The following is a 23,026-nucleotide window of genomic DNA, read 5'->3' on the forward strand; positions in this document are numbered from 1 at the left end:
GATTTTGCAGAACAAAGTCAACCGACTAACAATCTCAACTCCCCCCCCACCCCTCCCGATCCTGGTCATAGTGAGCCTTTTCGATTCGGACATATACAGCGCCCAAGGGTTAGCTGTCGCAGTAGTCGGCATAGGGTGTTTGACCAGGGTATGCATCGTCACGCAATCTTACATTATACACTCAGATCACGGCCAGACAGCAGAAGGCAGTCTGGTCAGGTCAACCTCCCATAGCAAATGTATAGAACACACTGAGCACAACAGCGCGAGCACACTTCATGACGCATTCATCTCTTCCGTATTCGAGCAACACTCAAGTAGATTCTTGATCTTCTCCCGGCAAGTCAGTGGTCGCATTCCTCTCACTATCCGAATCCTCCAGAGACAACACATAAAGCGTAAATGGAGCCCATATGTCCTGTGGGCGAGATCTCTCTGGCAGACCCTCATAATAACAGTGCAGCTGGTCCCTGCAGTAAGCCATATCTTTCAGCCATAACTGCACGTCAGGTGCCCTCCTCCCCCCCCATCCCATAGCGACTCTCCTCTTGGCTAATTGTAGCGCCAGTACCACTAGTCGTCGTGATTGCGCTGCTACACCAGAGGCTATGCCCAACAGACAGAGACGCACATCCAGCTTAATCTCAGTTGATGTCATAACCGTCAGACACTCAGTCACTGCCCTCCAGAAGTCATACACTCGCGAGCATCCCCAGGCCAGATGTATAAAGTCAGCATCATCCTCACCGCATCTCACACACCGAGCAGCAGTTCGAAGTCATACAGCACTAGTTGAACTGGTGTGTAATACCACTGATGTAGAAATTTATAATGCAAAAGACGGAAGTTTCCGTTTATCCCATACCCTCCCGTCATGTTACAACATTCATGCCATTCGTCATCACTTAGAGGGTCTGGAAGACTCCTATCCCACCGCACTCTGGCCAGTTCCGCCCCTCCTCCCTCATCCTTCTGCGCAACCTTATACAGTTTAGAGACCAATTTAGCCCTGTCTTTAGCTGTGTATAGCAATTGCAATGCCCCGAGTGTCGGTGGCTCCTCTGGGTACGTTGGATACAAATCTCTTATCGCAGCCCGCAGCCCGGCATAAATAAAGGTAGGCATGCACGTGTTAGTTGATCTAGCCGTCATGGCCTGCAAGGAGAGAAACGTCGCCCCTGGAAAGAGGTCCCCCATGGATTGTAATCCGGCTTCCCTTAAAACCTGTAATCCTCCAATCTCGCTGGTTACTGAAACATCAGAGTGGTAAAGTAGCGGCATAGCCGGTGCGTATAACGGCAGTCGGGCAGCCCGTCGACCAAGGCTTTCCCAAGCTGTCGCTGTGATCCGCACAGTGTCTATCTCTCCCTTCTCAAAAACCGAATGTTTGTTAACAACCATGGCCCTCAGCGGATATGGCAGAACCGCACTCGCCTCAAGTGCCACATGCGGGGTGTATGGCGGAGCATTCAGCCAATAACTCGCAAAGTGCGCCTGTGCGCAGAGATAATACAGCCTCATGTCCGGCAGGGCGAACCCCCCCAGTGCATACGGCTTGGTCAGCACCTCCCAATTCACTCTTGGTTTCTTGCCGGCCCATGTGAGAGTTATCAGGAGCGATCTCATCCTTGCAAAGAAATGCGACTTCAACGGAATAGGAATGTTAATGAAAAGGTAAAGAAATTTCGGTAACACCACCATTTTAATTAAGGATATTCGGTCCGCTAGAGTCAATGGGAGATGAGTCCAACGCGCCACTTGATCTTCTAGCTAAGATATGGCAACGCCATAGTTGGCCCGGATGACTTCCTGGCAGTCCCTATGCACCCAGACGCCCAGATACCGAACTGACTCTGTCGCCCATTCCAGGGGGAATTCTAACGGGGTCTGGTGAGTCGCGTCCGTGAGCGGCACAATTACAGATTTGTCCCAGTTTATAGTTAGTCCGGAGTGACGACCAAACTTAATGAATTCACGTAGGATGTTCTCCAGGTGAAGTGCCGGTTCTCTAACATACAGGACCATGTCATCCGCATACATTGACACAGCCAGAGATCTGAGCGGGAATTTTAATGCAGCTTCCGCATACCGTTGCCGCAAAATACAGGCCAGAGGTTCCATCATGATGGCAAACAGCAACGGTGACAGAGGGCATCCCTGTCTCGTCCCCCTCTGTATCGGAAACGAGGAAGATACGTGCCCGTTGACCCTGACCCTCGCCGTGGGCGCAGTATATAAGAGGGCAATAAGTGACGTGAAGAAGAATGGCACCCCCATCCAGTGCAGTATAGCTATCATGTACTTCCACGCCACTGAATCAAAGGCCTTAGCCGCGTCCAGCATGACTGCGGCTGCAGCCAGTTCTGGTTTAAGCAGGTGTAGTACAGCAAAGAGTGTCCTTAGATTATGCGTAGTGGATCTGAGGGGTATGAAACCCGATTGATCCGGTAGGACCATAACAGGCAGCAGTAAGCGCAATCTTGTGGCCAGGACTTTTGCGATTATCTTTACATCTGTGTTCATAAGTGAAAGGGGACGATACGAATCGCACTTATTAGGTCGTTTCCCCGGTTTAGGTAGTGCCACCAATAGCGCCTCTCTCATGGTTGCCGGTAGTTGTCCGCATTCAAACGCTTCCTCTAACACCTGTGCCAGCTGCGGAATCAGTAAATCTGCATATGTTTTATAAAATTCGGAGGGCAGGCCATCCGCACCAGCCGCCTTTCCATTAGGGAGGGCTGCTATTGCGTCCCTAAATTCGGCCTCGGTAATGTGATGCATAAGGAATTCCTGCTGTCCCCTAGATAACCACACCAAGGCTACTCCCTCCAAATATTGATTCACTTCATCCTCATCGGCTGTGTCCCTATGCTCATAGAGTTGTGCATAATGTTTAGAGAAGCAGGCCAGTATACCCTCCGTGCTAGTCACCACCTTCCCATGATCCTCAATCTCTTGCACTGTGCAGTGACGTGCCCATTGATCCCTGATTCGATCCGCTAGGCCCTTCCCCGGTCTACCCCCTTCGCCGTAATACCTAGCTGTAGACTTTTTGGAGAGGAATTTTACCTCCTGCTCCGCCAAATCGTTATATTCGTCTACCCTTGTTCGAATGTCTGCAAGGATCGTGCCTTCCGCCCCCTCTTCCAGCCGCCGCTCCAGAATCAGTAACTCTCTTTCCAACCTGGTCATGGAGTCCCTGATGGACGTGAGCACCCCTGACCTCAGCCCAATACACGCACCCCTCACCGTCACCTTGAAGGCCTCCCATACCGTACTCATTTTGTCTACAGACCCCACATTGTTCACAAAAAACTCCTCAATTATCTGCCTTAATCTCTCAGTCAACACCTGATCCGTCAGCACCCCCGAGGAAAGTCGCCAGGTGAAAGGAGTGGGGGCATGCGATGGGAGCTGCAGTACCAGTGTGACGGGTGCATGATCAGAGATAGTACGAGGTAGATGTTCAGCACTCATCACCCAACCGCTGATATCTCGAGTCGTCAGCCAGTAATCCAATTGCGACCATGTATCATGTGCTGACGTGTAGCAAGTGCCCTCCCGCTTGGTCGGATTGCGTAATCTCCATACATCCAACAGTCGCAACCCATCCATACCCTCGCATACCGCAGCCACTGCCTTCTTACGCTCAGGTGGTCTGTCTTGTTTCCTGTCCAAATCAGAATCCAGCGCGACGTTCCAATCCCCCCCACAAAGGATAGCCGATGGTGCAAGTAGATAAAGCTTGTTCCAGAGAGTTACATAAAAATCAGGGTCGTCCACATTTGGCCCATATACATTGAGTAGAGTTATCAGTGTACCACACAATTTACCCTGTACAATGATGTATCTACCATCTAGGTCGATGTCTTCATGTGTAACTTCAAATGGAACATTTCTCTTTATCAGAATCATCACCCCTCTTGCATAGGAAGAGTACTTCGTGGCCAGTCTCACCCCCGCCCATTGTTTGCCCACCATTTCGGCCGCCTTACCCTGAAGGTGCGTTTCCTGAAGGAACACCACCTGCGCGCCATGTCTATTCAAAAAAGCATGTAACAAACCGGGTCTGGCGTGTGGCACAGTAAGGCTGCGCCAATTCAAGAAACAAACAAAACAATTTGCCAGTACTGTGCAATTTTTTTGATTTTTTTGTTGAAGAGCTACTAATTGCTCTCTCGACAATGACCACTCTTTCAGTCCAACCAATTTATGAAAACATAATTTTTTTATTTTATTATTTTATCTGAACTGTTTTTCAGATTTTTCTAGTTCATGTATTTCGCAGTATTTTGTTCTGCGGTGTTTTTAGAATATGTATATACTATCTGTCAATATACATAACACAGAGGAGGAACAGGGAAGTACACGCAGGAAATGATAAATCAATAGGTTATGCAACAATTAGACAATTGACACAAAACATAGACACTGGACAACATTGAACATTCATGGCTATCTAAGGGAGGTTGGGGCGGTAGGAGTTGGTGGCATTTCTCTCAAACTGTTTGTCATAGAAAAACAGATTATAGCTTAATTATATGTACAATTCAGCTTATTTACACTCAAATCATATTTAAATCCAACTGGATAAATGCTTGCATTAACCACAGTATGAAACAATCCATTTCAGGCCACCTAACAACTAGCGCCTCAATTGGTCGACGCGTTTCGAATCCTAAACCTTTGATTAGGATTCTCTTCAGGACCATACAAAATCAATCTGTGGAAAAACAAATAAAAAGCAAACTGTCAGTGGAAAACAGAGGGACTCTCAACTTTCACTCAGCATCCAGACCACATTCAAAAAGTTACCTGTCAATGGAATAACTTGGGCACGATGATCAGCTGAAAAATCAAAGAACATTCTTATTCAGAACCTATTTAAAAATTGGTTGACTACACTCAGATTTACGGAAATCTTGTGTACTCACTAGTATGTAGTGGTATCAAGAACCTCATAGGGCACTGAAAGCTGCTGTTTTCTCTTTTTAGATTTGGTTTCGAGGTGCGATCCCGAATTGAGTTAAAACAACACAGACAATGGATCTTTCGCCAGTTGGATGCTCCTATGAGGTTCTTGATACCACTGCAAGCATTTATCCAGTTGGATTTAAATATGATTTGAGTGTAAATAAGCTGAATTGTACATATAATTAAGCTATAATCTGTTTTTCTATGACAAACAGTTTGAGAGAAATGCCACCAACTCCTACCGCCCCAACCTCCCTTAGATAGCCATGAATGTTCAATGTTGTCCAGTGTCTATGTTTTGTGTCAATTGTCTAATTGTTGCATAACCTATTGATTTATCATTTCCTGCGTGTACTTCCCTGTTCCTCCTCTGTGTTATGTATATTGACAGATAGTATATACATATTCTAAAAACACCGCAGAACAAAATACTGCGAAATACATGAACTAGAAAAATCTGAAAAACAGTTCAGATAAAATAATAAAATAAAAAAATTATGTTTTCATAAATTGGTTGGACTGAAAGAGTGGTCATTGTCGAGAGAGCAATTAATAGCTCTTCAACAAAAAAATCAAAAAAATTGCACAGTACTGGCAAATTGTTTTGTTTGTTTATTCAAAAAAGCAAGCATTTGTCTAGTCTTTTGCGGCCTATTAAGACCCCGCACATTCCAAGTAATACATTTTCTTTTACCCCCCCTCTCCATATCGCCAATCCCGCAAGCCACCCTTATTGCAATAGGCCTTCCCCGGCTTCCATCCTAGAGGCCAATCCACCACAACCTTCAGCACAGAAATGACATGAGTCCCTCCGTTACGGAGGCCGAACCATAACCAGAAATTCCAAACACAGTCTATCAGCATCTCAGATCCCACTCCTCTGACCAGGAAAAAAAACAGCCCCCCAACAACCCCCAGAGTCCCAACCCCTATCCCACCACCCACTTCAGCGTTCCCAATGTGCCAAAGCAAACCCATTTTCCCCCCTTCCACAAACCCCAACAATACAAACAACTGCGTGTGGGGATCTCCCATCTTGGGGGGCGTAGTGGCACTCCACTCCCGCCAGGAATTGACGAGAGCTTAGACCATACACAATAACGATATCCCCATACCTGCAGCCCTATTCCGTGATTATACCAGTAACAGATAATCGAGTAAACCTCAGAACATTGCCAGATTAGCCCCTGTCTGAATTCACAGCAAATAGAGCGGAACCTGTAGGCGAAAGCGCGCCACACGCGCACCGCAGTGCGTGTACATAGTTCACAAACCCAGCGGTCCACAGCCCGGCCCTGCACTGCGCACTTGGGTGAAATGATCTAGAAAAGAACAGTGCCTCATTTTCCGCAGAGTCCCCATCTGTTAGTGTGCCCCTCCCTCCACAGTTTACATATATGCATAACAAGTCAATGCAGACACCAGTGGGTCTCGAGGCCTAGTAACGGCAACAGCCCGTGTAACAGTGCAGGTGACATAACGCAGTGTCTCGCAGCAGCGCCCCCGCCATAGTTGATAGTACATTTCAGATCAGGCGGCCTCTTCCTGCCCGCCATCGTCATCTTCCCGGCGGTCTTTCGGCCCTTTAGCTCTTTTTTTCAGTTTTTTGGCGTAGTCCATGGCCGCCTTTGGGGAGGAAAATATCTTATTGTCCGCAGGGGGTCCGATCCGAAGGCGTGCGGGGTATAGCATGGCATATGCTACGTCTTCAGTTCGCAGCATCTGTTTCACCGCGGCAAATTCTTTACGAGCCGTCTGCACCGCCATGGTGAAGTCAGGATAGAACTCAAGTTTGTTGCCCTGGTAGTCAATAGTACCCTTTTCCCTTGCAAGCCGAAGAATAGTATCTCGGTCCCTATAGTTTAGTATCCTGGCCACAATTGGCCGCGGTGGCGCCCCAGGCGGAGGTCGCTTGGCTAGAGAGCGGTGGGCTCGCTCCACTATAAAGACTCTAGACAGTTGGTCAGCCCCAAATATATCAATGAGCATGCGTTCCATGTAGTCTTCCATGCGTCCAACATTTGTGGATTCCGGCAGGCCCGTTACCCGTACATTGTTCCTTCTGGACCTCCCTTCCAACTCCTCGTTCTTTGCCTGTATGACCGCCAACACCCTCTCCATACTGAACACTTTAGAAGAGACTGTGGCTAGCCCATCCTCCGTGGCAGATACTCTCTGTTCCACCTCCCCCATGCGCTCGTTTTGGCGGTCGAATTGCGTCGCCATTTGATCGAGGCGGTGATTGACCGATTCCATGGTGCCCTCAATGGATTGTAAGGTCTTTTGCATGGCCACCAGGGTGGAGTCCAAGTTTGGGGTGCCCCCTACAGCCCCCCCCTGGTCAGATTCAGCGGGCGCCTGGGAAGATGTGTGCGCAGTTTTTTTATTCGCTTCAAACGTGATTTTTGGTTGATTCCTGTCTGGCCTGCCCATGGTGGCGGTTAGTATAGCCCAGGAAGGGGCTCAGAGTAGTAAGGCAGCTATTCCAGGCTATGCTCACAGAGCGGTTCCAGAACACACACTAACTGCCTTGTACTAGTTCCAGCCTACCGCAATGCTCTTTGGTACAGCGTTGGTAGTTCCACAGCCCTCTGCTAGAAAAAACAAAAGTGCACCTCCTCGCAAGCACAGGCACTCCACAGCTCTACGTTATCACAGCCAGCGTAGCTACCGATGTAGTTGAACATGACGCCAATATCGCGTGCACAATGCTCCCCTCCTGTCAGCACTTCCCTCCGAGTCTGTGGCCGCTGTTCATGAGGCTCCGATCTAAGCCCGATGCCTCCTTGTCTAGATGTCTGCCCCCCAAAATGGCGGATGCGATGCAGGCCGCCAGTCCTCTAGTGCAGCGAAGGACTTCAGCAATACAGCAGCGTCCGGGGCGATTCACCGCCTCAGCCCAGGGTGAGTGTACGCTCTCTTCAGGGTCGTTGCTCCGCCACCTCTCCTCGCCGTAGCCCCCTTCGCCCTGCCCCCGCCAGCCTCAGCTCGCTCGGCGCGGCCCAGCTATGCCCGGTGCCACCTCCGCAGCCCCGGGCTTGCGTAGCGCCCCGCCCCACTCACCAGCGCCGGCGGGCCGGGTCCAGGCCGGTCGCTGCTTCGCCACCACTCCGGAGTCACTCCGCGGCCATGCACCGCCGCAGTTACACCTCCGCAGTTCGCCGACTTCTCGCCTCCAGGGCAGCACACACAGGAGGTAACGGAGTCCTCAGGCCGGGCAGCAGCGGGACGTCTCCTCCACGAGGCTGCCAGACTCCACCAGCGTGATCGCAGCCCAGAGTGTCTCAGCCCCGGGGGCTCTCCGTGTCGCCTCAGGCGCCAGAAAAGAAGCGTCGCATCTAACCCCCGATGTCAGCGGGGTTCTCTCAGCTTACTCTCAGGGTGCAGGTATGAGAGATTCAAGGATAAATGGGCGAATATTAACAGGTCTCGACAGAGCCTCACGTAAGTGCGGCCATCTTGTCCGGCGCCCTCTAGCGCCCCCCACTCAACCACTACCTTGATGTTAAACTATTGTACAACCTGCACAAGACCTTCTAAGGCAATTATCATCAAAACCTTAAGACATTAGCACCAACAATTTGAAATCAAGTACAATTGCTCAGATCAACTACAATGAACTCCGATTAAAAAAAATATATATATGAACGAGGCCAGCCACTAGTCATTCACTTCATGACATGCTTAATCAAACATTGAGAACACAACGAATTTACCAAATGTTCAAGAATTACCTGAAATGGAATGAGCCCTATTTAGACAGGTTCTGCTGACTACACTGTCACAGAGGTATTACCCACCCCTCCTTCATACCCCTCCAATGGCAGGACTGATTATCCTTCTTGCATCTGGTTTATCAAGCTAAACTCATGCCACCAAGCACATAACCCACCCAAGAGAAGTTCAAGTCATCCACTAGACACTAATTCAGCGATCCTATGGGTCTTACAGTGCTCCAATTATTGTGAATGTTAAGTGGCAGTTGTTTGCCACACAATCTGCTGCTATAGTGGCATCTCTGTGCCCTTTGCTAGGCTAAAGAGAGACATTGAAAATATTTCGACTGTAGACAAGCAACTACTCTGGTTTTGTGGACACTGTCAATCTCAAAAATCACAAATGCTCATTAGAGCAAAAGGAAGGAAATGTACATCTCTCTCCTATTTTTCAAAATAAATACTTACATAACTTAGAGAAAGGCACTCACTGTATTCCATAGAATTTCCTTACAAAAGTGTCTAAATATTGAAACTGTAATCACAGATGGGAAAGCCTCAGGAACCTGAGCTCTAATTTTGCATAAACTAAATTGTCAAAATCTGGCTGCATGGTAAAGTTCCAGATTAACATGAATATGAAAATGTCTTTCCAAATACAGAAGGCAACAATGACCCAGCAACTGATCCAGAGGTCATAGATATGACAACCATTAAGGAGTGACTAGGAAATCGACAACAATCTCTAAATGTTGGACTAAAAACAAAATGGCTGTATTAATTCATACTTAAAATTATACCATTTAGACAAGGCTACACCAGCTAGTTGTATTTGGTAAAAAAATACTGTTTCACATTGACAAACGTTTAAAAAAGGCACCATAGTGTGCTTTGGACCATACATGGGTGAAAAACAACAGATTGTAAACATACATCTGGATCCTCCACAACAGATTGAAAATGTATCACATAAGCATACTCTATTTCTCCCATTAACAATGACCGACAAAACAGCTGCTCATTTCATTGCTGCTCATGTCCCTGCAGTTGAGAGGATGATGGGAACGAGGTTTAGGCGAAACCCCAATTTAGCTAAATAATAAGGGCTGCATGTCACGAAGGGGTTGACTATAATAGCTGATTTAAAAATGTTTCGAAGTCACAGCAATATAAATTTGACTTGATATGACAAGAACCTTCTTAATACTCGCCCACCCTTATCCAATGGCTACATTACCCCATCGGGTGCTGTCCGTGTTCGGACGCTAAAAGGTGCCTGCCATGCTGTTTACATCTGTCCTGTCCAGTGTGTGGGTGAAAGCGAAAGTCTGGAAGAAACCAATTGAGAGGCGGGCGGGGGCGGGGCGGGGGGGAGAGAATCTTGTAACCCTGCCCTGGCCCGGCGCTGTACCTGTTGTGTGCGAAGGATGCTTGTACTGCTACAGCCCGTGCTACACACCGAAACCGGCTGCTCCACCCACACGCCTATCTGTTCCAGGAAGCACGCGAAACAGCGCAGTGGGAGTGCACGTCACCGTGAGCGTGCACATCAGATCGCCGGAGAAGAGTCAAGACACGCCGACCTCCGAGGCTGCCTGCTACCTACACTGACCCGCTGCAGAGAGAGAGGGACACCGGAAAGAGCCAGGTGAGTGGGTGGGGGGCAGAGAGGGAGGGGTGGGTGGGTGTGTGTGTGTGCTGTGTGAGTGTGGCTGTGTGCGTGCGTGATTGTGAGAGGCTGCCGCTGTGAATGTGGAATGTGGAGCAAAAGATGTGCACGGCTGGGGGGCGGGGCATGATGCACGTCCACGATGTGCAATCGGCGCTCGTGCACCAGTCTATCTCCCTTGAGGAGCAACTCAGCGACAATAGGTCGAGAGAGCTTGACCTAAAAAACTGGCATCCCGGGGGCAGAAAGTGCCTATAAATAAACCCATCCGAACCATAAACACCAAATAAACAAAAATGCCTGACTATTGAAAAGGAATGGACCAAGATATTTGATTTGTACAAATACAATAAACAGAAGCATTCTGGGAATAGATAGCTAAGATGGAAAACGAAAAAACAGACAGGCGAAACTTAGTTACAGCGAAAGCCTAGCTAACAGAAACGGCAGAAATCTACACAAAGAAACCTGGGTGCCGAAGCAGGAGAAGGACCCCATGGCAAGAACGGGATTTGGCTCAGGCCAAATTTGGCAAATTTTGGAGTATGGCTCGAAGGGACTTAAATAAAAATAAGCCAGATGCAAACTGTGTGTCCGAAACTGTTGAGATTCAGAACTTGACCCGCGGGTCATGCCTGATAAGAGGCATGGAGGCCGCATAACAATCTGGCAACTGCAGGCAGGGAAACAAAACAAGTGTGGAATATTGCTGGCATAGAGGGTTATGAACAGCAAGATTTCCCCCCCAAAAGTTGGAGCACCAGGGCCTAGGACACATGGTGATGTATCAAGTAGCCTCTTTGCTCAGAGTCATCGATTATAAAACAGGGGTGCTGTCAAATTTTAATGGTCATTTTAAGCCATGTATTTTAGGGCAAAATTCCGATATACAAAAAGGTGTGAGAACAGTTTTAATTAACACATTGATACTGGGATGCAATTTGCAATGATTTTAAGTAATTATGCTATAAAAAATTCATTAATTCATTCATTCATTGATAGGGGCCAGTGTCACAATGGTGACAGAAACTTGTGTCTCCTGATCAAATCGTACTTGGTCAACTTTACCAAGTGACCAATGCAAGCAATGTCTGGACTGATCATTCCTTGGTGGTTGTTAATCTCAGCTGGGCTGGGGTAACTGCCCCTAAAGGAGTTGTGGTTTCCGCAGACCTACAAGTGGACTGTCTGTTGTGCAACAATTTAGAAACTTCAGCATGGTCTGAAGAGGAGTTCAGGACATGCAGAGATGATAGCAATCTCTGCCTGTGCATTTGCTGTTACTAGGGCTCAGCCGAAACAGGCACCGAAGGAGCACTAGATTCAAATCACTCATTCATCCAAATATTTACACGTTCGGATAAAAATAAATGCAGAAGCAAGGTCACTTACTAAATAGACTTTGTCAATGCATGTTTAAGTTATGACAAATAAACCTAAACAAAGAATTGCTAAAAAAAGAAAAACACACACATAAACATGGAAACGTAAAAGCCCGAGGCTTGAGTTGGGGCATTCAGCTCTTTTCAACCCATATTAACCCTGCAACTTTAGTGAGATTAGCAGGCTACAAACAAAAACAGTGCACGTGGTGATAAACTCCAAAGCGTTTGCACCTGAGAATCTAAAATGGGTGTGGGGTTTGTTACACGTGTACCATTAACTTAATGGCCATTAGCTAACTGGAACCGTTTGGCTGCCCCATACAACAGAAAACACAACCCTGTGCACAGCTAGCTAGCTGATATCTTGACGTGCGCTTCAGACCAATGAGCTTTGCCTGACGTGTCCTTTCCAAGAGCTGGTAATCATATTTTCAAATAACGCTCCGGTTGTTCACTGCACTATATCTAATAGCTGACTCAACAGTGGAAAAACAAAGAGTACTGCTGATAGCCCCCAAATGCAATCTCGTTAGAAGGCTCTATTTCGGTCACTAACACCGTTTGGTAGAATTATGGTATCCACTTAAAAATATACACCCTTGCGAAGTTCTATTTGAACTATCCTTTTGTTTACTCTACTTCCATCGAGTTTAAGCGGGGAGCGTGTATGCCAGACAAGGATTCTCAACGTTATATTAGCAAGCGGTGAAGTAAGTGTTGATGAGCCCTCGAGTAGTAAGCGAAGGGCTGCTCCGCACAGAACACATTTAACCAGAGAAAGATATGCTTTTCAGTTCAAATATACAAATTTGCCGGGAGACGGTGCCGTGGCAACAAAGGAGTCATTTCAAAACCAGTGCAAGGCAGTGATTTAAATAACCAGCATAAACATAGGCAGCCCAGAGGGATTTCATGCTCGCGTTGTGTGAGGCACTAGGAAAGACTGGCCTTAGGGTAATTAACGCGAGGCAGCTATGATGTGAAGGCCACGGCTTCTGGACACTAACGCTGAAGAACGTTTAGCACGTTAGAGAGCAGGTTCGCTATATGTAGGGTGACCGGGCGTCCCGGGGTTGCCGGGATAGCCCTGGACGCTGTTCCAGCAGCCCCAACTCAAGCTGTCAACGCGGAGCTTCTCCTCGAGTCTTTAGTAAGCTCCGTGACTTTCCTGCTATCGCCCCTACTGCACTATGGACACCGCTTGAGATGCCTATGACAAGGTAACACGAAAGGAGGCGGAGGGGGTTCTACTTACTCTTTGCCTTGCTGAGGTGCAGGGAATGATCAGAAACTGGAACTCGGTGGCCTCTCCTGGGTACACCTGACCCCCGGCATAGAAGTGGCACTCCTCGTCTGCCCGGTTAGTCCTGCTTTGCGGTGGTTTCTCCTCTTCGGCTGCGACACCGCAGACCAACAGCAGTAGGCAGAGAGTAATGGCAGAGCCAGCCACCGTACAACGTCTGCGGCCTCCATAATGCGGTGCTGGCTGCCGTCCCGCCTCTCGCGGTCTTTCAGCTTCGCCGTAGATGTGGGCGGAGATCCGTGAGATTCTGGGACCGGGGCGGGCGGAAGCAGGCGGTCCGTGACAGGGGGCTTGACGCAGCCTTAACGTGCTGATTTATAGACCCGCCTGCGGGGAGAAGAGAGCGTTAGCGCGGGTTTTGAATACATATACACTTGTTTACAACGCACTGAATTATGCCCTGGCCCGGTGCTGTACCTGTTGTGTGCGAAGGATGCTTGTACTGCTACAGCCCGTGCTACACACCGAAACCAGGCTGCTCCACCCACGCGCCTATCTGTTCCAGGAAGCACGCGAAACAGCGCAGTGGGAGTGCACGTCACCGTGAGCGTGCACATCAGATCGCCGGAGAAGAGTCAAGACACGCCGACCTCCGAGGCTGCCTGCTGCCTACACTGACCCGCTGCAGAGGGAGAGGGACACCGAAAAGAGCCAGGAAGGGGGTGGGTGTGTGTGTGTGCTTCCGTGAGTGTGGCTGTGTGCGTGCGTGATTGTGAGAGGCTGCCGCTGTGAATGTGGAATGTGGAGCAAAAGATGTGCACGGCTGGGGGGGCGGGGCATGATGCTCGCCCACGATGTGCAATCGGCGCTCGTGCACCAGTCTATCTCCCTTGAGGAGCAACTCAGCGACAATAGGTCGAGAGAGCTCGACCTAAAAAGTGACTACTGAAGCAGGGGGTTACTATGTCCTGCTCGCTTGCATTCCAAATCAGTATGATTTTTTTTAATCAGATTTGTTAATGAGACTATTTGCATACAATTGAGAATACTGATGCCCTCTTACTATACTAATGACGAAAATGATATACTTCAGCTGCTATTATATGACTGTTGATTGCCCAGAGGAAGTCATCCCCACATCTCAAAACATCTTGGCAAAGAATTGCAAAATAGAGTAGTGCCATTACAATTGTATGCACATGCCATGAGTTCTGATGTGTAACTGTACTCGAAACTATAATAATCCAGATCATCTGAACTAAAAATAAATGTAATAGCTACAGTATTTTAAACGTACAAATTTTGAAACTCAAAAGTAAAATTGGTGTTTAAAAAAAAAAAGGTGCGCCCAACATTTTGAGTAAACAATTGCACCTATCCACTTTAAAAGGTTACCGACTGTCGCCTGAGAAATGCAAAATTATGCACAGTTTACTTGACCAGAGCATATTTGCACCCTTTTGGTTCATACTTGTCAGAGACATAAGGTGTTATTTTGTTGGGTGAACTAGCAGCACAACATGTAAAGCAAATCCTGACACACACATTCCGGATCACCTTGTGCCAACCAAATAACTTGCTGGAGGCGTTGTGAGAGCAAAGACGTCTTAGGGTGAGTCTGGTGTTGGAACTTGCAGTGTCAATAATGTAAGTGGATAGCTGCCTCTTTCGAATAATTTTGGACCCTGGCACCTATCTTCTTTAGTAAATTAAGCACTGGCTTCCATAATACTTTTCTTCTTTTTTTACAAGTTTACGATTTTACTATGTCTAAAAGCCCTCTAGTAACTTGGGTGTTTACGCTTTATTTTCTGAGCAGATATCTGCCGTTGTGTTCAAAACTCAGCATTGGCTGTTGGTGTGGTGCCTAGAGATTATAGTGTTAGTTGTTTGCTAACTCTTGACATACCAAAAACGAGAAACCAGTAGTACATATGGAAGTGCTTTATGCCTGTCCTTTTGTTGCATCCAGCATAGCATTAGATTGACCAGCAGTTTGCTTAGTCCACGTAATGAGTAAGCCTGGGCAGAGTTCGTAGAGTTCCTCTAGTTTACGCTGCATAGCCTTAAATCACCTGGTGTCATTTTAATCCACGACCAGACACTTCCTGTTGCTTTATATCACTCTAGCAGGCAGCAGCACTTTGTGATGGTTTTAACATCTTTCTCTTCCTCCGTCTTTTGCTTTGTGTTTTTCCCTATCTTGCTATTTGGTAAGGACTGAGGACGACTAAAAGTCGGGCCTGTAGACCCCACTGGTTCAAATTAAAGCACTTCATGTACTGTAATGAATACTTTTTAAAATATATTTTGGAGTTTTATATAATGGCAAATGTGTTTGCTTAACGCTGCATATATTACATCCTTCCCTGAGGGCAAGTGCCCCTCATCCTTCCCTGCTATCAAAGGCATATTGGGCAGGCACAATCCTAAAGAAGACACCAACCTTGTGTGACCTCTGTATCCATGACAAGCGGATCTTGAGCTCCGAACCTTAGGGCTTTGTCGTCCGTCCTCTCCATGAGGCATTCATTCCCACACAGAATCCTCCATGTTTGATTTACATGCCCCCACTTAGCCTTCGCCCTGCGCATGGGTCTCTTTTGTTCTTTCCGATTCCATGGTGCAGCAGCACATGCAGATCCATAGGGGCAGATCCATAGGGGCTGCTTTCTTGTTCAACCTTTGCCTATATTGGGTTGCAGGGGCAGACCAGTCATTGAGGGGAAGCACAGTTTCCGGTGTAGGGGATACACAGTATCTGGTGTGAGGGATCCAGCAGCACACTGCTACATATTTCTTGCAGCAGGTTTGCATTCCTTACTGCGACAGATGCAGAGACATAAATATGCACAGTAACAAATTCTCTAGGACAAATCTCAATGGCAGAACCAGTAAACTGTACCACCCTGGCCAGCACCAGTAAGCACTGTCTGAGAGGACTATGCAGTGATATTGAACTGCAGTAAGTCAGTCTTAGGTTTGCTCTCAATCAATCAATCAATCAGGGGTTTATAAAGCGCACTACTCACCTCGAGGCGCTGGAGAGGGGTCGGGGTTTGGTGGGGACAGCGCGGCTCCAGATCAGTGGAAGAGCCAGGTCTTGAGCTCCTTCCTGAACGTGTGCAGGGTCGGGGAGCGTCTAAAGTTCAAAGGGAGCTCGTTCCAGGTTTTGGCTGCGATGTGGGAGAAGGCTCTCCCGCCGGGTCTGTGTCTGCGGATGCGGGGGACCTTCTCTAGGGCGAGATCTGCGGAGCGGAGGTTCCTCTTGGGTATGTGGAAGGATACTCTCTCGTTGAGGTATTTGGGTCCAATGTTGTGGAGGGATTTGTAGGCGTGGGTGAGGAATTTGAAGGTAACCCTCTTCTCGACGGGGAGTCAGTGGAGGCCTCGTAGGTTTTGGCTCAGGTGCTCATGGCGCAGTGTACCGAGGACGAGTCTGGCGGCGGCGTTCTGGATGATCTGGAGTCTGTGAAGGAGAGTTTTGTTGATTCCGGCGTACAGGGCGTTGGCGTAGTCCAGTCTGCTGGTAATGAGTGCATGGGCGACGGTCCGTCTGCAGTCGGAGGGGATCCACTTGAAGGTCTTATGGAGGATGTGAAGGCAGTTGAAACTAGTGGATGCGACGGCGTTGATCTGGCGGTTCATGGAGAGAGAGGAGTCAAGGATGATGCCGAGGTTCAGAGCGTGGTCTTTAGGGGCGGGAGGGCTCCCGAGGGCCACCCTGTGTTGTCCCAGGCTGAGGTGCACGGACTGAGGATGAGTACCTCAGTCTTTGAGTTTAACTTCAGGCAGCTGTCCTTCATCCAGGCTGCTACGTTCTTCATGCCTTCCTGGAAACCGAGTCTGGGGTCTTTGGGATTCTTCATGAGCGAGAGGATGAGCTGGGTGTCTTCGGCCTAGGATGCAATGCTGAGCCCGCGCTGTCTGACGATGGCGGCGAGGGGGGCCATGTAGATGTTGAAGAGAGTGGGGCTGACAGAAGATCCCTGGGGTACTCCGCAGTTGATTTCCACGACTTCAGAGAGGAAGGGAGGGAATCGGATTCTCTGGGTTCTGCCGGAGAGGAAGGATTGGATCCAATTGAGGGCGGTTCCTTGAATTCCTGCGTAGTGCAGCTGACTGCGAGAGTGCGATGTGAAACGGTGTCAAAGGCTGCGTAGAGGTCTAGAAGGATGAGGGCCGCGGTGTGTCCCTGGTCGAGTAGCAAGTGGATGTCGTCAGTGGCGGCGAAGTGGGTGGTCTCGGTGCTGTGGTTGGTACGGAATCCTGACTGGGAGTCGTATCGGATGGAGTTCTCTTCTATGAAGGAGGTCAGCTGGGTGTTTACGAGTCACTCAGTGACTTTGGCCACAAAGGGGAGGAGAGAGGTGGGCCGGTAGTTTTTCAAGTCCGTTGGGTCAACTGATGCGCTTCCCGCGGCTACTAAATTGCAACCTTGCTGTTGCTTTACTTTCTCTTTTTATCCTACTCTGTGTGGGCCCAACTGTCTTTTATGTTGTCCTTAGCCAAACTTAGCTGTCAGACATGCAGAGTTGTCAAAGAGACAACAGGCTAAGCTCTCGTCTATAGATGTCTATTAGCGGCACCACAGTTCTTCTCACCTAATCTACTACTCAGCAGTCTTTACAGCCCTCTAATGCTACTCCTTAACACCTGATGATTCATTTCTGATTTAAGCTTGACGCCTTGCCTTCAGGATGAATATTTCCTTTAAGTGCTTTTGGAAGCTCACTAGACTAAGAACCTTGTGGTAAACACGCTGTGCAAGGAAAAAGGAGAACAAGCATAGAAGACAAATGCTACTGGGGAAACAGCAGTGGCCGCTGAATACGTCAAGATGCAAGTCCAACACCATGTATTGTGTGTTGCTTCGGAGTAAGAAACAAATATTTGTTTTCCAGAGATTAAATGTATTCACACTCAGCAGCAATACATGTTTTTCCCCGTTTTCAAACCTCATTGGAAGAAATATGTGCAGTTGTCTACTTTAAAATGTTTGTTTCGGTTTCTATTAATGTTTTGTTGACGAAGCTATTTCTTTCATTCAAATACCTCTCTCAAGTCATATTGTTTTAGGTTTGAGAGGTGTAATGGACCTTACGCCATTCATATTGTACATACTGAGTCCTATACATACTTGAAGGGATTTTTTTCCAGCCTCCTTCCTCTTTTGCTCAGGAAGCTTCCCCCTTTGACTTGAGACATTGTCATAATCTCTCCGATCTACCTGAGTATTTTAGTTTCACCCTCATCCTATTAACTGTTTGGATCTATCCTCCCGCCTTTATTGGCATGAATGAGGGACTATTTTTCATTTGAAAAGTACACTCTTTCACCACGCGTTTAATTCTATTTAATTCATGCACTGTATGATTAATCGAATCCTTCTTTTAATTGTTTTTTACGGAAGCGGGCTTTTCTCAGTAAAACAGGTCCGAACATTAAACCCTTTGGATTGCCAATGTTTGTTTGTTCCCTGAATGTTGATTGATTTGCTCTTAGAAGAAGGTTGGACATTGAGACATCATTGGAAGGAAATGTATTAATGTTTCGGCCAAATGATCAATCCACATCGTTACTATTAGGGCTTTTACAGAGTGAGACAAAAATGCCTGGTGATTAACATTATTTTCTTTACTATAAAGTTTGTTTATATGAAAGAAGCGTCATGAAACAAATGCAGAAGAATAAAAGTGTAATGGAAAGCAGCATGTGCCACCTTTCAATTTTTCCTCTCTGTGAACATGTAAGAACAGGTTGCACTACTTTAACGGTATGGTCTCAGTACTAGTATATTGAGGCGCTGATGGATAGGATTTGTTCCCCAACCATAATGTGATAAGGAGCCATACTGCTAGCGGGTACTTTATCTTCCTAGCACTGGTACAAGGAAATGCCTCATAAGGAGGAGATAAAAAACACCCTGCTCTACTGAATGCAGTGTTGATGTGATAAAAATGTCAATATTAATTCGATCTATTACATTTTAATTAATATTTTTAAATAAATATTTGCATTTTCTTCAGTCAATCAATTTTCTCATAAAACGCAACAACTCACCCGTGAGGGTCTCAAGGCGCTGTACTTTCTTTACTAGCACTTGCTATAATTCTTTATGCAACTATATCTTCCTGCTTTTTGGCATGGTAGAATTGTGCATGTGTCAATGGTTTATGAAGACTAGCTGAGCTTTTATGATTTGCCAGTTGAGAAAGATGACACGAATGAGCATTACACTCTGCAGTGTGTGACTGTATTGTTAGGCGTATGATTACAAGAATCTTCATAGGGGCAAAAGCTAGATGGAAGTTCCTCTATGGTAAAAGTTTGAAAAATCTGTAATTTGTAGCAATGTTGTTTATAATATAGTTATTTTTGTGCAGACATCGGCAGCTGGCTACTGTTCATTTGTATGGTGTTAGGCTGTCACTCAAACTAAGACCGAATGTGTGTTTATGGGACTTTGAATAATACATTAACAAGGTTCACTTCTGAAAATGAATGAAGTCAGATCTTGAATTATTGTACTAAGGAGTCCAGGTGAGTGTTAACAGTTGGTGGGCCGACACCATATCCAGATGGGCGACAAAAGTACTCAGCCTGTGCTGCTTGGTCAAGAGTATCTGATACTAATTTCAATCCCAGCGGTGACAAAATGATGTTTTTGAATTCTGTATGGTACATTCGCACACAGTACATCAATGCACATGGACATTCATCGCACATGCATGCACATGTACATCTACAAACAGCCACACATGAAAAGGTATGTAATCCCCAATGCAGGAGGGACAAGCTCACTTGTCCAACCATAAATCTGGCATCCCTACAGCTAAGCCACCTACAAGACCACCATCATTGGAGCAATCAGCAGGAGCAAATCTCTCTTCATGGTGATCCGACAACTCCATCCTTTTATCAGCCAAGAGATTCAATACTATCGAATCCTTCTGCATAGAGAAAAAAAATCAGATCTAATATCACCACTGTGTCATTGCCATCCACACCTATACCTATACCCAACTGTCTCACTACTAATGGCAATTTGTCAACACTACTCCATACACAGACCATTCCAACATTATCAACTCACAGAAAACCATCTTCTACAAAGATGATATTGCTACCTTCCTCCATCATCAAGGTTCTCCCAGGAGAAGCCCTCACACACCTTCTCCACACTATCAATGCCTCAGTAACCTAGGGAACCTTACTGGGCCGCCTTAAAACTGGACAGATCCTCCCTCTGCTGTGAAAGCCTTCAATTGATCCAACCAACTGTGCCAACTCTGGTCCTATAACCCATCTCCCATTGTTGGAAAAAACATCCACCCAGCTACACAAGCACATAGCAAGTATAATCTGCGTGAAGACTATCAATCAGGGTTCAGGCCATGCTACAGAATTGAAATAACCACGCCTCCACTAGTCAATGATGCCCTCTTTCTCCGGTCCTGCTAGATCTTTCTGCAGCTTTTAACTCTAGAAAAGCCAACACTGATCCTCACATGAGCTTCTTTGGTACAGCTCTACAAAGGTTACCATCCTACATCTCTAACTGACAGCAACTTATTCTAATGGGAATGATCAAAACCTGGAATCTTCATGTTACTTTGAGAAGTCCCCCTGGGGTGCATCCTTCCACCAATCATTTTCCACAAAATTGTACACCCATAGGAAATTTTACACGGTTAACAAAGTTTGCAAATACTTTTTGGGCCTTTGCTTAGAAGTTGGGAATGTAGTTTGTATGTATCCTTATTCACAAAAAGTGTTCTACTCCCTTTTAACAGCATTGCATTAACATGCAAGTAACATGAATATCGCACTGTCAATTGTTTTTGATTGGGAAACTGAAAAATTTCCTATTTGTTACCACGATTATTTTAACAATCATAATTCCACTAAACAACCACAATTGTTGCCCTGTTCTCAAGTATGGCAATTCATTATTAATTACAAAAAATGTTCATGGCTGTCATCTTTGTACTTCTGTAAAAAATATATTCATTTTAGTATTCACCTCTTTTCACAACACCGTAATAATGTGTCGGTGAAGAAACATATGGATATAAGCTACATGTTGCTTTTGGCACCTCCATCACCTTCAAGAAGGCCTGGTTTTTAGGTTTCGCCTGCAGAGCACAATTTATCACATGGATAGATTAAGTGATCTGGTCAGAACCACAGGATGTTCCGCTGCCGAGACTCGAGCTACGATCCTCCGCTCTGCCCGCTGCGCCACATCCATGATACTTGTCAGGGAGGTCTTTTCTTCATCCTAACCGTGATTGATAACAATAACTCATTATTCATCACATAGGCGAAACCAACTTATTACCAATGCTTGTTTAAGAAGGTGTGAGTGGCCGTGCCACAGAAGAGCAATGTTGTATCACTGCACACTGAAAGACAGAACAGTGGTTGGTTGCAAGAGATCATTGGGTGTCTCTGTACAGAGATACCAGTACTGTGATATATGTACATGTAACCGTTTAGCTACACATATAATATGGGAGAACTATGTATGTTTTTATGCTAGCACATGATGCAAGTCGGGAAGAGGTGTTTTAGGACATTTGATGGTCTCTGAAAATCATTGCATGAGGTTTGGAATTTGCAATATTCAAAGTGAAACTCAGGACAGAAGGCTCAGTAGTGGGATAGTGGTATAAGATGCATATCAGAACAGGCGCGCATTAAGAGAGACATGTGACCTGTCCAAATCATAGGGGTATTGTCAAATCTCTGTGGGTGTGTCAGCACGGAGATAGCAGCACATGGTTCAAGTTAGACCAGAAAATGTTGCGGAAGCTTGGTGGATCTCTCAATCCTGTGATAGCACCACAGCGGGTTATATCACAAAAGAGGTTCTAAGTGATGGCGGTGTAGATGTCTCAGCTCAGGAATTCAGACTCTCAATATGGATAGGCTGTGTGTTCCATAATCTGTCTGCTGCCACAGAAAAAGTTCAAATACCCCATCTAACCTTTCGAACCCTGAGAATGATCATCTTCCTCGTGGATGCTGATCTGAGTTGTCATTTTGGAATGTACCAGTTAAAAGCAGTCTAAGGGGCATCGGTCACTGGTGATGAAGAGCCATGTAGACCATACAGAGTACTTTGAGAATCACCCGCTTTCCTAACATGAAGCCAGTGAAGCAAGTGCAAACCTTCCTTGACTTAGAGATGTTTACGAACATCCAACACCAACTATTCAGCCGCATTCTGGATTACCTGAAGTTTGTTAAGATTATAAATATATAGCATTGCAGTAGTCCAGACGAGATGTATTGAGCACTATATCTACTGCAACTCTTAGTTCAACAGGCAAGAAGGGAAAGATCTTCTTTAGATTCTTAATAATAAAGAAACTGGAACTTACACGCTTGTTGACCTGAGAGTTGAGGTGAGGGTGTTGTCAAAAATGACCCCAAGATTCTTTGTGGCGACCATAATATTAATTGTTTCATAAGATGTAGCAAAACCTTGAATATTTTAATTTATATATCTGGTCTATCATTATCTAGAGCTAGCATATCTAGTCTTTGTTTTTCTTTGCATGATATCGTCAATATTCAGTGCTGTAATGTCTGATTGTGGTAGCCATTAGTTTTTTTTACATTGATTGCATATGATATACTTAAAAATGACAGCAAGCTAAATTTTATAAACGGCTTCCTGTTTTCACCCGTTTATATCATATATTTTATTTTGCAGATGTGTACAAAGCAACATTGTGTTGTTGACTCAGGCCTTTAGAAGAAAATTTGTGATTCCAGATTTTATGTCCTTTACCTCGCACATTGATGAGTTGTACGACTGTGGTAAGAAACTGTCAGGAGGAAATGTAAGTTTTTGATTTTCATTCAAACATTTCTTCTGCAAATGTTTGTATTGTTTATTTAGTGACTTCCTGTGTGCCACACTAATAGCGTGTTCGAAATTATTTACTGAAAAATGTATTTGGAAAAGGGTTTTACCTCAGAATAATGAATTGAAAATTGTGAAATAATGTATGTGAGCCATCCCGTA

At 46.2% G+C, this 23,026-nt stretch overlaps 1 protein-coding gene across 2 annotated transcripts in view; it reads left to right on the forward strand.

The window, feature by feature from the left end:
* GLS (glutaminase) overlaps window positions 1-23,026 on the forward strand; it is an 811,930-nt gene that overhangs the window by 172,088 nt on the left and 616,816 nt on the right. For both annotated transcript variants that reach the window (XM_086955380.1, XM_086955381.1), the window contains exon 4: window positions 22,712-22,841. In XM_086955380.1, the coding sequence (XP_086811506.1) occupies window positions 22,712-22,841 (130 nt within the window). The remainder of the gene's footprint in view (window positions 1-22,711; window positions 22,842-23,026) is intronic.

Source organism: Lissotriton vulgaris, chromosome 2_1 (genome assembly GCF_964263255.1).
Source record: "Lissotriton vulgaris chromosome 2_1, aLisVul1.2, whole genome shotgun sequence".
Classification (NCBI taxonomy): Eukaryota; Metazoa; Chordata; class Amphibia; order Caudata; family Salamandridae; genus Lissotriton; species Lissotriton vulgaris.